General features: G+C 40.0%; 1 protein-coding gene across 1 annotated transcript in view; it reads right to left on the bottom strand.

Moving 5' to 3' along the window:
* Window positions 1-15,361, bottom strand: part of gab2 (GRB2-associated binding protein 2) — a 235,937-nt gene that overhangs the window by 72,533 nt on the left and 148,043 nt on the right. Inside the window, exon 2 of the mRNA XM_039744322.1 lies at window positions 3,748-4,048. Coding sequence (XP_039600256.1) covers window positions 3,748-4,048 — 301 coding nt within the window. The remainder of the gene's footprint in view (window positions 1-3,747; window positions 4,049-15,361) is intronic.

Raw genomic sequence — 15,361 nt, 5'->3', positions numbered from 1 at the left:
TAAATAGATTATCACAGTGGAAAAGTTAGTATAGCATGCTATGCCACTTTCATCAAAACCTATTACAAAGCTATAGCAATGTCATGTCATTTATGTATGATACATAAACATATTTCTGCTAGCCTACCTGCTGCAAAATTGCACCATTTGTACAAGACAAGTAGAGCTATTTTATGTGTGTAATTTATCACTTACCACTGTCTTGTTTTTTCTTATCCTCCTCTTCCTTTCTCTTCTTTCTTTTTTGGCTTCCTGAAGCATAATTCCGCTTCATGACTGCCGAGGAAGTTTTGTATTTTGCCGGCAGCAGAGATCGCGTGGTTGGCTGGCTGCTGTCAGCGAGGGGGGTCCCCTTGAGGAGGATCCTGATAACAGTGTCATTGCACTTTACTGCATTCACTATCAATGGGGAGCTCACACAGTTTGTCGCTGCATTTTATTCTTAACCAGTCGTTGTCTTGGGGCCCCAGGCCAGCTCGGGGCCCCAAGCAATTGCTTGGTTTGCCTGCCTTGTCGCGACAGGCCTGTTACTGCATCCTCCACCCATCCTTCTGTTGATACCAGCATAGGAGAGAGTTTCCCCCCACCCACAATTACAGCCGCCCAGGTAAGAAGACAGCTGAGGAGACTTCGTGCCAGCAAAGCAGTGGGTCCAGATGGAGTATTGCCACGATTGCTGAAGGCCTGTGCATTGGAGCTGGGGAGTCCTCTACAGCGCATCTTCAACCCGAGCCTGGAACAGGGGAGAGTCCTGAGGTTTTGGAAAACCTCTTGCATCACCCCAGTCCCAAAGGTATCACATCCTGGTGAGCTGAATGACTTCCGGCCTGTCGCTCTGACATCACATGTGATGAAGACCATGGAGCGGCTGCTGCTCCGCCACCTTAGGTCACAGGTCCGCCACGCCCTCGACTCTCTGCAGTTTGCATACCAGGAGAAGGTGGGAACGGAGGATGCCATCATCTATATGCTACATTGATCCCTCTCCCACTTGGACAGAGGCAGTGGTGCTGTAAGAATTATGTTTCTGGACTTCTCTAGCGCCTTCAACACCATCCAACCTCTGCTCCTTAGGGACAAGCTGACAGAGATTGGATTAGATTCTTACCTGGTGGCATGAATTGTGGACTATCTTACAGACAGACCTCAGTATGTGCGTCTCGGCAACTGCAGGTCTGACATTGTGGTCAGCAGCACAGGAGCACCGAAAGGGACTATACTTTCTCCGGTCCTATTCAGCCTATATACATCAGACTTCCAATACAGCCCTGCCATGTGCAAAAGTTTGCTGATGGCACTGCTATCGTGGGCTGCATCAGGAGTGGGCAGGAGGAGGAGTATAGGAACCTAATCAAGGACTTTGTTAAATGGTGCGACTCAAACCACCTACACCTGAACACCAGCAAAACCAAGGAGCTGGTGGTGGATTTTATGAGGTCCAGGCCCCTCCCGGACACCGTGATTATCAGAGGTGACCGTGTGCAGAGGATACAGACCTATAAATACCTGGGAGTGCAGCTGGATGATAAATTGGACTTGACTGCCAATACTGATACTCTGTGCAAGAGAGGACAGAGCCGACTATACTTCCTTAGAAGGATGGCGCCCTTCAACATCTGCAATAAGATGCTGTAGATGTTCTATCAGACGGTTCTGGTGCGCGCTCTCTTCTACGCGGTGGTGTGCTGGGGAGGCAGCATAAAGAAGAGGGACACCTGATGCCCGGACAAACTGGTGAGGAAGGCAGGCTCTATTGTAGGCACAGAGCTGGATAGTTTGACATCTGTGGCAAAGCAACGGGAGCTGAGCAGGCTCCTGTCAATCATGAGGAATAAAATGCATCCACTGAACAGTATCATCTCCAGACAGAGGAGCAGCTTCAGCAACAGATTGCTGTCACTGTCCTGCTCCACTGACAGACTGAGGAGATCGTTCCTCCTCCACACTATGCAACTCTTCAATTCCACCCAGGGGTAAACGTTAACACTAAACAAGATTATTGACTGTTATACCTGCCTCACACTCTCCACCTTGCATGTTTTAACTTGCACTGCCCTTATATTGCTCTTTAATTAATATTGTTTTTATCAGTATGCTGCTGCTGGAGCATGTGAATTTCCCCTTGGGGATTAATAAAGTATCTGTCTGTCTATTTATCTATCTATCTACTGTAGCTCAGTAGCAGTGGGTACAAGACAGGAATCAGCTCACTATGTCTTAAAGGGCATATTCACTCACAAAGGGTCACATTAGAGTCACATATTAACCTAACCTGAAGAATATCATTGTACCTGAGGAAAAATCTATCCTTACACATGGAAACTCCACACATACAGTCACAAAACTGAGATTCAAACTCATTTCCATGCAGTTATGAGGCAGCAGTGCTAACCACAGTAAGAGGAGAGAGCTGAAATGGTTTGTAAAAGTAGTTAGATTGCCTGCAAGATGCTTTCAAAGGAGGCGTACATAACAGGTCCACTGTGAGAATTTCTTGGGGCAGAAGTAGGATATGCTGGAGGGGTTACATTCCACAGTTAATCTGAGAAAGTCTGAAAATTTCCCATGAGGAAATGGAAGTTGTTGAGGGTAAGGTAGCCAGGTCTGTCCAGCTCAGTGTGTTTCTACTGTGACTTTCAGAAGCATAAGTGAAAATGGTATCTATTAAAGAGTAAGAAGGGCAACAAAACTACCGATTAGTTAGTTTTTATTCAAACTTAGTTTGATATTCAAACTAACTTATATGCTTAATGAATTCTTAAGTTTGTATAAACACTTGGAATTACAGTGGAACCTCGGTTTGCGAGCATAATTTGTTCCGGAAACGTGCTCGCAATCCAAAGCACTCGTATATCAAAGCGAATTTCCCCATAAGAAATAATAACTCAGATGATTCGTTCCACAACCCAAAACTATTCATATAAAAATGATGAAGTAAAATCATAATAAAAATTAACCTGCACTTTACCTTTAAAAAGAATCATGGCTGGTGTGAGTTTCTAAACTCATGTGGGATTCCACCCAATGGGACGACACACGGAAGAGCATTCCAAAGCAATCGCAGTCTCCCAGCACTGTAGCAGTTCGCCGTATAAGCGCATCCAAAAAGATCGCAAACATGCTATAAGCGCCTGTCGTCAATGGGTCATACAAGGAACATTATAAAGATCCCGGTACAATAAATAACAGCGCTGTTGCTGTTTCAAGCTGAATAAAGCTGGTGTTAAGCTTCGTGTTTTGGGGAGCAAGATGGGGACTCGCACTTCACAGCGCACACACACACAGTCACAATGCTGTAGTAAACAGATGTTGACTATGAGTGAGGCACACAGACTCAGACGGAGAATAGGAGACGATTGCCAGAGAGAGAGAGAGAGAGAGAGAGAGAGAGAGAGAGAGAGAGAGAGAGAGAGAGAGAGAGAGCGATGCGCTGGGCAAGCGAGATAAGGAGAGAGAGACGCGCTGGGCGAGCGAGCGAGCGAGATAAAGGAGAGAGAGAGAAGAACCATCAGCTCAGTTGTGATCACATGACGCTCAGCAGACAAAGTGTATCCATACTACTCGTATTGCAAAACATTGCTCGTTTATCAAGTCAAAATTTATTAAAAATTTTTGCTCGTCTTGCAAAACACTCGTAAACCAAGTTACTCATAAACCGAGGTTCCACTGTACTACCTTAACCTGTGATTTTGGTAAGTTATAGCAGATAAGTTTCTTTGCAGTTTTAGTTAATTTTAGTTAAATTACCGTGGTTTTCCTCAGACTGATTGAAGCCACAGATCTGACATATGCAGCGGACCCATTTATTCATCTCATCTTCAGTCTCAGCCACCAAGTAGAAAGTGCGGTCAGAGGTCTTTATGTCAAAGACAAAGCTGTCTTGAAATTCTTTTCTATTGAATGTCAACCCAGCATCCACTTGCTCACAGCACTGAAGATCTATGACACGAATCGGCTTCTTTGAGTGATTGTTTTTGTAGTACTCCAAAACATCAGGGTCGCCACTCATTCGCCCACTACGCAGAATGAACCAGCGTTTCTTCCATGCCTGCAAAAGAGATGAAGAAATTATAAATTACACAAGAGAATATAATAAAAAACATTATTAACTATCAAATTATGTTTCAAGATTTGTGAATGAATATAAATTAATAGTGGTGTTTATCTACCGAAGGTGTTAAAAGAAATTGCACCTTCCAGCAGTCTGTGTTACAACATTAACATTATTACTGAATAAAGTCTGTAAAGTAGAAAAGCAGACACTCTGCTGCTCCTTGAGAACAACTAAACACCCTGCAGACAACAACCCTGGGTAAAACGTGGTCCACCATAGAGCCCACTCACTCACACAACACATTTGAAATCACCAGGTAATCTAATTTTATGCAATTGATGAGATATCTGTGTATGTGAAAATGTAAGTATGATCTGGTTCAATTCCATTGATTTATCTACCAGAACATAACTTCACCAAGTCCTCCAATTAGATTAATTTAAATTTGGATGATAAACATTACAAAATCGATTTTGCTTTGTCATCATTTATTCAGTAATGCCAACATGCAAAAAACGTGTGAAAAAGTAAGTACACATCCTGATACAATTGCTTTTCCACCAATAACAGGAAATCATTGCTTTATATTGTTTTAAAAATCTGTGGTCCATTTCCCCTTACAATACAGGCTTTTCACATTCCTATATATAATTTAATTAAAATGTATAAAGAAATCTGAAAACAAATAGTTTGTGAATGTAATATCTAAGTAATCGAGAATTTAATAAACATTTTTTTAATTTTGAATTTATTAAAGTGCAGTCACCTCCATTACAGCAATCAACCTTCATGCTAGTTTTTGAGAAATGTTTGATGGGACATTTACCAGACTTAAATATAAAATGAAAAATATCCCATCTTTGTCATCTTAAGACTGCAAACATTGCTTTGTTGAGGTTTTCTGATACAGCTCTGTTATTAAAAAAAAAACAGCTGGGGTCAGGTTTACGCCTTATCAAGTAGTACACGACTCTTAAATAGACAAATTAATTAAAACAGAGAACATCAGACATATATAAAAGAAATGGAAGGAAGATATGCATCCAGCATACTTTAACAAAAAAAGCTTACCCTTGATAAATTAAAAAAATTCTCAAAGTAATGAAGAGTTGTAGTTAGTGTTTTAGAGTACAGTAGTTCCAATAGTTTAACATTAAGCCTGGCCCTCAACCGCAAGGAGTACCAAAATGCATGAACTATTACCCCAAAGAGAAACCATTTGAATCTATATGTGATTAGAGACGGCTGAGATCCCTCCAGCGGTCTGTTAAGTGTTTGGATAAATCAGACTAAAGTACCTTCACTGACAGTACAGGTGATGAATGATTGTGCTGATGTGATTTGATGATTTCTGTCAAAAAAAGCAGTTAATCTCTAAAGACGACCATAAACAGAAACTTAAGCCACAAGTGTTCAACAAATGCTTGTCACGCCCTTATTTCTGCCAAAAGCATATAATCAATTAATTACTAAGAACCCAATGAAAACCCTGTAATCTACAAAGATGAAAAACATGGAAATTGACATCTTATTGGGATGAAGGGCACATACACTGTGTGCACAATTATTAGGCAAGTGAGTATTTTGACCATATCATCATTTTTAATGCGTATATTCCAACTCCAAGCTGTATTAACTTGAATGCTTATTGGATTTAAGCACGTCAGGTGATGTGTATTTGTGTAATGAGGGAGGGTGTGGCCTAAGGAGATCAACACCCTATATCAAGGTGTGCAGAATTATTAGGCAGCTAGTTTTCCTCAGGCAAAATGGGCCAAAAAAGAGATTTAACTGACTCTGAAAAGTCAAAAATTGTAAAAAGTCTTTCAGAGGGATGCAGCACTTTTGGAATTGCTAAGATATTGGTGTGTGATCACAGAACCATCAAACATTTTGTTGCAAATAGTCAACAGGGTCGCAAGAAACGTGTTGAGAACAAAAGACGCAAATTAGCTGCCAAAGATTTGAGAAGAATCAAACGTGAAGCTACCAGGAACGCATTATCCTCCAGTACTTTCATATTCCAGAGCTGCAACCTACCTGGAGTGCCCAGAAGTACAAGGTGTTCAGTGCTCAAAGACATGGCCAAGGTAAGGAGGGCTGAAACCCAACCACCACTGAACAAGAAACATAAGTTGAAACGTCAAAACTGGGCCAAGAAATATCTGAAGACAGATTTTTTTCAAAGGTTTTATGGACCGATGAGATGAGAGTGACTCTTGATGGACCAGATGGATGGACCTGTGGATCAGTAATGGGCACAGAGCTCCACTCCAACGTGGAGGTGGGGTACTGGTATGAGCTGGTATTTTTAAAGATGAGCTAGTTGGACCTTTTGCATTGAAGATGAACTCAAAATCAACTCCCAAACCTACTGCCAGTTTTTTGAAGACACTTTCTTCAAACAGTGATACAGGAAAAAGACCATGATTTTTATGCAGGCCAATGCTCCATCACTTGCATCGAAGTTCTCCACTGCGTGGCCAGCCAGTAAAGGCCTTAAAGATGAAGGAATAATGACATGGCCCCCTTCCTCATCTGACCTAAACCCTATCGAGAACTTGTGGGCACTTCTTAAACGCTAGATTTACGGGGGAGAAAAACAACACACCTCTCTGAAGAGTGTCTGGGAGACTGTAGTCACTGCTCCACAAAAAGCTGATCATCAACAGATCAAGAAACTGACAGACTCCATGAATGGAAAGGCTTATGACTGTTATTGGAAAGAAGGGTGGCTATATTGGTCATTGATTGATTTTTTTTGAAATGTCAGAGATGTTTATTTGTAAATTTTGAGGTGTTTGTTTATTATTCTCACTATAACAGATGAAAATAAACAAGTGAGATGGGAAAATTTTCATTTTTCCTTTAGTTGCATAATAAATCTGCACACTAATAGTTGCCTAATAATTGTGCACATATGTATTCCCCTGATGATGTTCACACTCACATTTCCGTTGTGAAACATTCAAGTTTCAGGTTTATTAACATTTTGGATTGACTGATAGCACTGTGTTTGTTCCATATTAAAATTAATCCTCAAAAATACAACTTGCCTAATAATTCTGCACTCCCTGTATATCTTACAGCAAAAAGGGTAAAGTATCTAAATGAAATAGTTTACTTATAAACTTTAAATAAACTCTTAAACTCTCTTAAACTTTAAATAAACTTATAAACTCTCATGACAAACTCCTTATTAAACAGTTTGTCCAGAGCAAATGGTCTGACTGGAACATCCTAAAAGACGCCGGTATTTTGCAGCGTCCAAAATACATACATCGCGGGTCAGGTCGCCGCCACCGCCAGGCTGTGAATGAAAAGACAACCGGCAGCATTTGTTCAGGAATAAGCCGTCCTTCTCATGGCCCTGGAAATAGAAGTGTCAGTGTGCCAAATTTACAGGTGCCGTCATAAAATTAGAATATCATGACAAAGTTGATTTAGATAGATAGATAGATAGATACTTTATTAATCCCAAGGGGAAATTCCAGTAATTCCATTCAAAAAGTGAATCTTGTATATTAGATTCATTCATTACACACAGACTGATGTATTTCAAATGTTTATTTCTTTTAATTTTGATGATTATAACTGACAACTAATGAAAGTCCCAAATTCAGTATCTCGGAAAATTAAAATATCAATTAAGACCAATGCAAAAAAAGGATTTTTAGAAATGTTGGCCAACTGAAAGGAATGAACATGAAAAGTATGAGCATGTACAGCACTCAATATTTAGTTGGGCCTCCTTTGGCCTGGTAATGCAGCGTGGCATGGAGTCGATCAGTCTGTGGCACTGCTCAGGTGTTATGAGAGCCCATGTTGTTCTGATAGTGGCTTTCAGCTCTTCTGAATTGTTGGGTCTGGCGTATTGCATCTTCCTCTTCACAATACCCCATAGATTTTCTATGGGGTTAAGGTCAGGTGAGTTTGCTGGCCAATCAAGAACAGGGATACCATGGTCCTTAAACCAGGTACTGGTAGTTTTGGCACTTTGTGCAGGTGCCAGGTCCTGTTGGAAAATGAAATCTGCATCTCCATAAAGTTTGTCAGCAGCAGGAAGCATGAAGTGCTCTAAAACTTCCTGGTAGACGGCTGCGTTGACCTTGGACCTCAGAAAACACAATGGACCAACACCAGCAGATGACATGGCACCCCAAACCATCACTGACTGTGGAAACTTTACACTGGACCTCAAGCAACGTGGATTCTGTGCCTCTCTCTCTTCCTCCAGACTCTGGGACCTTGATTTCCAAAGGAAATGCAAAATTTACTTTCATCAGAGAACATAACTTTGGACCACTCAGCAGCAGTTTTGTCTTTAGCCCAGGCGAGACGCTTTTGATGCTGTCTCTTGTTCAAGAGTGGCTTGACACAAGGAATGCGACAGCTGAAACCCATGTCTTGCATACGTCTGAGGTGGTGGTTCTTGAAGCACTGACTCCAGCTGCAGTCCAGTCTTTGTGAATCTCCCCCACAGTTTTGAATGGGTTTTGTTTCACAATTCTCTCCAGGGTGCAGTTATCCCTATTGCTTGTACAGTTTTTTCTACCACATCTTGTCCTTCCTTCGCCTCTCTATTAATGTGCTTGGACACAGAGCTCTGTGAACAGCCAGCCTCTTTAGCAATGACCTTTTGTGTCTTGCACTCCTTGTGCAAGGTGTCAATGGTCGTCTTTTGGACAACTGTCAAGTCAGCAGTCTTCCCCATGATTGTGTAGCCTACAGAGAGACCATTTAAAGGCTTTTGCAGGGGTTTTGAGTTAATTAACTGATTAGAGTGTGGCACCAGGTGTCTTCAATAGAGAACCTTTTCACAATATTCTAATTTTCCGAGATACTGAATTTGGGATTTTCATTAGTTGTCAGTTATAATCATCAAAATTAAAGGAAATAAACATTTGAAATACATCAGTCTGTGTGTAATGAATGAATCTAATATACAAGTTTCACTTTTTGAATGGAATTACTGAAATAAATCAACTTTGTCATAATATTCTAATTTTATGACCAGCACCTGTACATTATGTGAAAATAAACTCTGATCATGGCTGATCAAAAAGAAGCCTCATTAACTAATATTGCACTGTTTAACTCGAGATCTCTTAAAGGCAAAGCATTGGTGCTGTCAGAACTCATCACTGACACCAAACTTGTTATACTGTGTTTAACAGAGACTTGGCAAAAACTAAACGAATTTACGTCTCTCATGGAGGCGACTCCACCTGGTTTCACTTTCCATACACTTCACAGCTCTAGACAAGGAGGTGGGCTAGCGGTAATTATCAGAGCAGACTTAAACATCAAGCAAATCCCAATTGACTGTCCACTGTCTTTTGAGTGCCTGGCTCTTAAACTAATAACGGAATCAGGTCCTGTCTCACTCATTGTTCTTTATCATCCCCCAAAATACAATGCATCCTTCTTATCTGATCTGATTGAACTTTTAATCCACCTAACCTCTTATTCTCAGAGAATTACCCTTCTTGGTAATTTCAACATCCATATTGACATTACTACGTCTAAACTGAGAAATGAATTCCTATCCTTACTGGACTGTTTTGACTTGACACAACATGTTGATTTTCCCACCCACTCTGGTGGTCATATATTGGATCTGATCTGTATTTCTGGACTATCTGTTGTTAACATTTACAGCACTGATTTGGGACTCTCTGACCATAAAGCAGTATTTTTCACTGTCTTACTGACTTTCCCTCCTCTTACCTGTAAATGACAAATTTCTTACAGAAACCTTAAAAATATCTGTCCCTATATCCTTTCTGGATCCATTTCTGATCTTTCTCTGTCTGCACCTATTCCGTCAACACTAGACAGTCTTGTTGACCACTATAACTCAGCCCTTAATTCAGCACTAGATAAAACAGCTCCTTTAAAACATAAGGAGGTTTCCTTTAAACGTTCAGCTCCTTGGTATAATATAAGAATTGCGATCTATGAAAGCAGCTGGCCAACGCCTTGAGAGAATGTCACATAAGTCTGGTCTCACCGTACACATCCAGGCTTTCTCTGACCAACAAAGAGCTTACAGAGAAGCACTAACTGTTGCTAAGAACACCCACTATGGCAGAATAAGAGAAAGTGGCCACGAAAACCCAAGGGTTTTGTTTTCTGTAGTTAATAAACTAATCGAACCTGCATCTGGCCCAACTACCTCCTCTACTGAAGTCTGTAAGGAATTCCTCCACTTTTTCAGTAACAAAATTAAAGATCTAAATAATTCAACTAACATAAATACATCATCTGTTTATACAGTGGTGTGAAAAACTATTTGCCCCCTTCCTGATTTCTTATTCTTTTGCATATTTGTCACACAAAATGTTTCTGATCATCAAACACATTTAACCATTAGTCAAATATAACACAAGTAAACACAAAATGCAGTTTTTAAATGATGGTTTTATTATTTAGGAGAACAAAATCAAACCTACATGGCCCTGTGTGAAAAGTAATTCCCCCTTGTTAAAAAATAACCCAACTGTGGTGTATCACACCTGAGTTCAATTTCCGTAGCCACCCCCAGGCCTGATTACTGCCACACCTGTTTCAATCAAGAAATCACTTAAATAGGAGCTGCCTGACACAGAGAAGTAGACCAAAAGCACCTCAAAAGCTAGACATCATGCCAAGATCCAAAGAAATTCAGGAACAAATGAGAACAGAAGTAATTGAGATCTATCAGTCTGGTAAAGGTTATAAAGCCATTTCTAAAGCTTTGGGACTCCAGCGAACCACAGTGAGAGCCATTATCCACAAATGGCAAAAACATGGAACAGTGGTGAACCTTCCCAGGAGTGGCCGGTCGACCAATGTTAAAAGTGGAAATTCATCAGAGCTTTGTCAGCTCACAACCTGCCTTAGTGAAATTAAAACCTGGATGGAGCAAAACTCTTTAAAAATAAATTGCAACAAAACTGAACTCCTGCAAATTGGGACTAAAATGCAACTTAATAAAATGAGCTCCTTCCCAGTCTATCTTGGAGGTGATCTCATCAGACCTGCCTCTACTGCAAAGAATCTTGGTGTCATTTTTGATTCCTCTCTCTCTTATTCCGCCCACATAAATCACATTAAGAAACTTTCTTACTTTCACCTACGTAACATATCCCGTGTTCGCTCCTTCCTCTCCTTTTCTAATGCTGAGGAACTTGCCCATGCTTTTATTACATCCCGCATAGATTATTGTAACTTGCTGCTGGCATGTGCCCCTTCTAATCTTATATCACAGCTCCAGCTTATTCAAAACTCGGCTGCAAGAGTCCTTACTTGAACCAGCAGCAGCGAGCACATCACACCCATCCTGCTCCGTCTTCACTGGCTCCCTGTGTCTTACAGAATCGAATATAAAATCCTACTAATAACCTACAAAGCATTAAATAACTTTGTGCCAAACTACATCAGTGATCTTCTCCATCAATATGTGCCTGCCCGCCCACTAAGGTCCTCGGATTCTGGCAATCTTGTTGTGTCCCACACTAATCTACACTCCATGGGTGACAGGGCCTTCAGCTGTATAGCACCCAGACTCTGGAATGACCTACTGAAATTAATCAGGTCAGCTGACTCCATGAATTCTTTTAAAAAACAACTCAAAACTCATCTGTTCAGGAAGGCTTTTAGCTCTTCTTGACTTTATTACGCTTCTCTCAGTTACCTTTATGTCAAGATGCTCATGTAACCTGTATGTGTGTGCTAGATCATTAATTATGTTGTCTGTTAGGCTTTCTCTGAATTTACTGTCTTAATCTTCTTTATTTATTTATCTGGTTTGTACTATGCTATATACTGTATAATCTGCCGTTCTTTCTTATATTCTGTAAGTGCCTTGAACATGGGAAAGGCGCTATATAAATAAAATGTATTATTATTATTAATAATAATTTGCAGATTAAGGGACTAGATAAAAATAATAATTTTACAGTCTCAAAATAGGCATCACTGAAGTATCGTAGATCCTAAACAATTTGTGACTAATGTATATTTTTTGAGGATTTCTTTTAAAACTACATGTTATGCACAACAGTAAGCAAGGGCTTTGTGGCTTAAAAAAAACTGGTACTGCATGCAGCATTTTCAGTTTTTTTAAAAGGAAAACCTTCTAAAGCTCTGTCTGAAAAATGCTAAAATGATCAGTATGCTTTAGCCACAGCAGGTGACAAGATCAAATAAACCATTGTTCTAACGGTTACAATAAGTGCTATGAATGTGATGATGGGAAAATTTTTTCTAAAAAGGTTTTTTTTTTCCATTTTAGATCAGATGATACAAATTATCCAATAATTTAGATTAGATGCCATGGGGAAATTCAGATGCATACAGCAGCAGAATTTCCACTGATGGCAAGTCCTGAGGTTGAATAACATAAATTAGGGACAGCATCTTATATTGAAGCATCCTGCTACATAAAGGCACTGACTCATAAACATGACCAATGTCTAGCAAGGAACATTAGGCTGTCAATTTAGTACTCTTTAATAGGCCACAGTAATTTCTACTTTTTGTTGCAGTGCTATCAAATGGTCAGGGTGGGGGATGTGACACCAATGCACTTTAGCAATCTTTTGCTCATTTTGCTAGGATTTGGTAGGATTTGATAGGCCTGTATTTTTTCAGGCAAATGGTATCATACTAGACAGGCTATGGTTGGGTGTAATTCTAGATGCATTCATATAGTGCTGGGCGGTATACCGGTTCATACCGAAAACTGTTTTATATTTTTGTTATGATATGGATTTTTCTTATACTGCAACACCAATTTAAATTGCCTAAGCAACATTCGGAAAGTGGCACAGCGGGAAACTGTTTAAGGGGGACCATTTTCACTGCTACACCACTAAACACATACAACGGAGTCCATGCATTAGTGGAGGTGTTGCGTGGTGAAAATGGACAGAGAACATTCCAAAACTGAAGCTGTAGCTGACGATAAAGTTGAACATGATGACACAGAAGAACTTTTGCTGGAAAAAGGAGTCATGTCTGTTGACTGGAGATACTTTGGATTTAAAAGGTCAGATGTGGACCATTATGTTCAAATGTGTGAATACTGTTTCTATACTACTGGATAATACTGCAAGCCAAGTTGTACTTGTTTTGTTTTTTTCAATACTGTGTAATGTACCTGAGTACTGTGTAATATCGTGTGACGACATGTTGACTTTATTCTCGACATTTCCACTTTAATCTCGACGCTTATGACGAGAATAAAGTCGTCATCTTGACTTTATTCTCGACATTTCTACTTTATTCTTGCAGTTTATGTCGAGATTAAGGTCGACATGTTGACTTTATTCTTGTAATTTTTCATTAAAGTAGAACATTGTAAACTAAACTTCATCTTAAAATGAATATTTAATTTACTAGATTTTCTCAAACCCCGTCGTAAGTTATGTAGCACATTAAATGCTTTGTGTTAAGTGTTCCCCGAGCCATGTTAATCACTATGTGCTTCTTAAACTGACTTCCTCTTGCACTAAGAGGAGGCGCAGGCAGCACGCAGAATACATTAATTTCATGATATTCCTGCTCCCTGAACATTTAGAATGCTAAGATAAATACTTGATATCATTTTCATGATGAAATACATTAAAGCATTTATTAATCATGTGGGGGCACAGTGGCATGGAGGTTGCACTTCTGCCTTGCAGCAAAGGGCTCCTGGGTGTTCCCTGCTTTGAATTTGCTTGTTTTTCTGTTGGGTTAACTCGTTGTGCTTCAGTTTCCTTTCCAAGTCATGTAGGATGTGGGGTTTTGTTATGCTATATTAACCCTGCTAGTGTATGTATTGCTCGTATTCACCCTGCGATGTGCTGGTGCCTCGCTCAGGATTTGGTCCTGCCTCGCACACAATGCTTGCTAGGATGGGCGCAATCCTGAATGGATGGCATATTTAAACATGTATAATGAAGATTTTTTAAAAAGTTCTGAACACTCCATGGTCTAAGTTTATAACTAGTTTTAATTTCACAAAGACGTTTATTTTGTGGTGATAGGTTATGTGGAGAAAGAAAAAGGATAGGAACTGGGGGGTTTGATACGTCAGACAGAGACAGCATGCATGCAATAAAGAAAGCCCACTCAGAAGAACATCCATTGATTTCCGTGTTCGTGTCTCTGACCACCAGATCACGAACCTAACGTTTAAACAATATTTAAGTTAAACCTGTGCGATACCCATTCATACATCCAGTTTTTTGAAGCCTCGTCATACCTGCCATAAAGTTTACACTGAACGTACACCTGGGGACCCTTTACTGCGAGGGAGTAGCACTACCGCCTCACTACCGTGCATGTTTAATACCTGCTTTAATGCATTACATCATGAACATGATATCAAGTATTTATCTTAGCATTCTAAATTTTCAGAGAGCAAGAATATCATGAAGTGAATGTATTCTGTGCAGCGATCCCTGCCTGCAACTCCTCTTAGTGCGGAGGAAGTCAGTTTAAGAAGCACGTAGCGATTAACAACTGGGTCAGGGAACACAACACAAAGCATTTAATGTGCTACATTAACTTATGACAAGGTTTGACAAAATCTAGCAAATTAAACATTAATTTTAGGGTGAAGTTTAGTTTACAGCATTCTCCTTTAATGAGAAAATAAACTATGAGAATAAAGTGGAAATGTCGACTTTAATCTCAACATAAGCATCAAGATTAAAGTGAAAATGTCGAGAATAAAGTCAACATGTCGACTTTATTCTAGACATATAGTTTTTTAAATCTTCACTGTGGCCCTAATACGCTTCCATAGGGCTATAACACAAATAGCATTATAAATGCAAGTTGCAGTTTTATTATCTATACTAATAAAAGGCAAAGCCCTCACTGACTGACTCACTGACTCACTCACTGACTCATCACTAATTCTCCAACTTCCCGTGTAGGTAGAAGGGTGAAATTTGGCAGGCTCATTCCTTACAGCTTCCTTACAAAAGTTGGGCAGGTTTCATTTTAAAATTCTACGTGTAATGGTCATAACTGGAAGGTATATTTCTCCATATACTGTAATGGAGTTGAGCTCGAAAGCCGTGGGGGCGGAGTTTCATGTGACATCGCCTTACACGTAATCATGTGAACTGACTGTCAACGCAGTACGGAAAGCCAGGAAGAGCTCCAAAAAGCGCTGAAGAAAACATGCATTATATAATTGAGAAGGCAGTGAAACAATAATAAGCGAGCGAGTTACATATACAACCGTATTCATGAGTGCTGCTACTTCGGAAACAAAGCACGGTGTAAACCTAAAGTTTAAATTAAGTTCATAGACACGCTGCCGCT

Source organism: Polypterus senegalus, chromosome 2, assembly GCF_016835505.1.
Source record: "Polypterus senegalus isolate Bchr_013 chromosome 2, ASM1683550v1, whole genome shotgun sequence".
In the NCBI taxonomy this organism is placed as follows: domain Eukaryota; kingdom Metazoa; phylum Chordata; class Cladistia; order Polypteriformes; family Polypteridae; genus Polypterus; species Polypterus senegalus.
The sequence above is the reverse complement of the archived record's forward strand: the minus strand, read 5'-3'. Positions and strand labels throughout refer to the sequence as shown.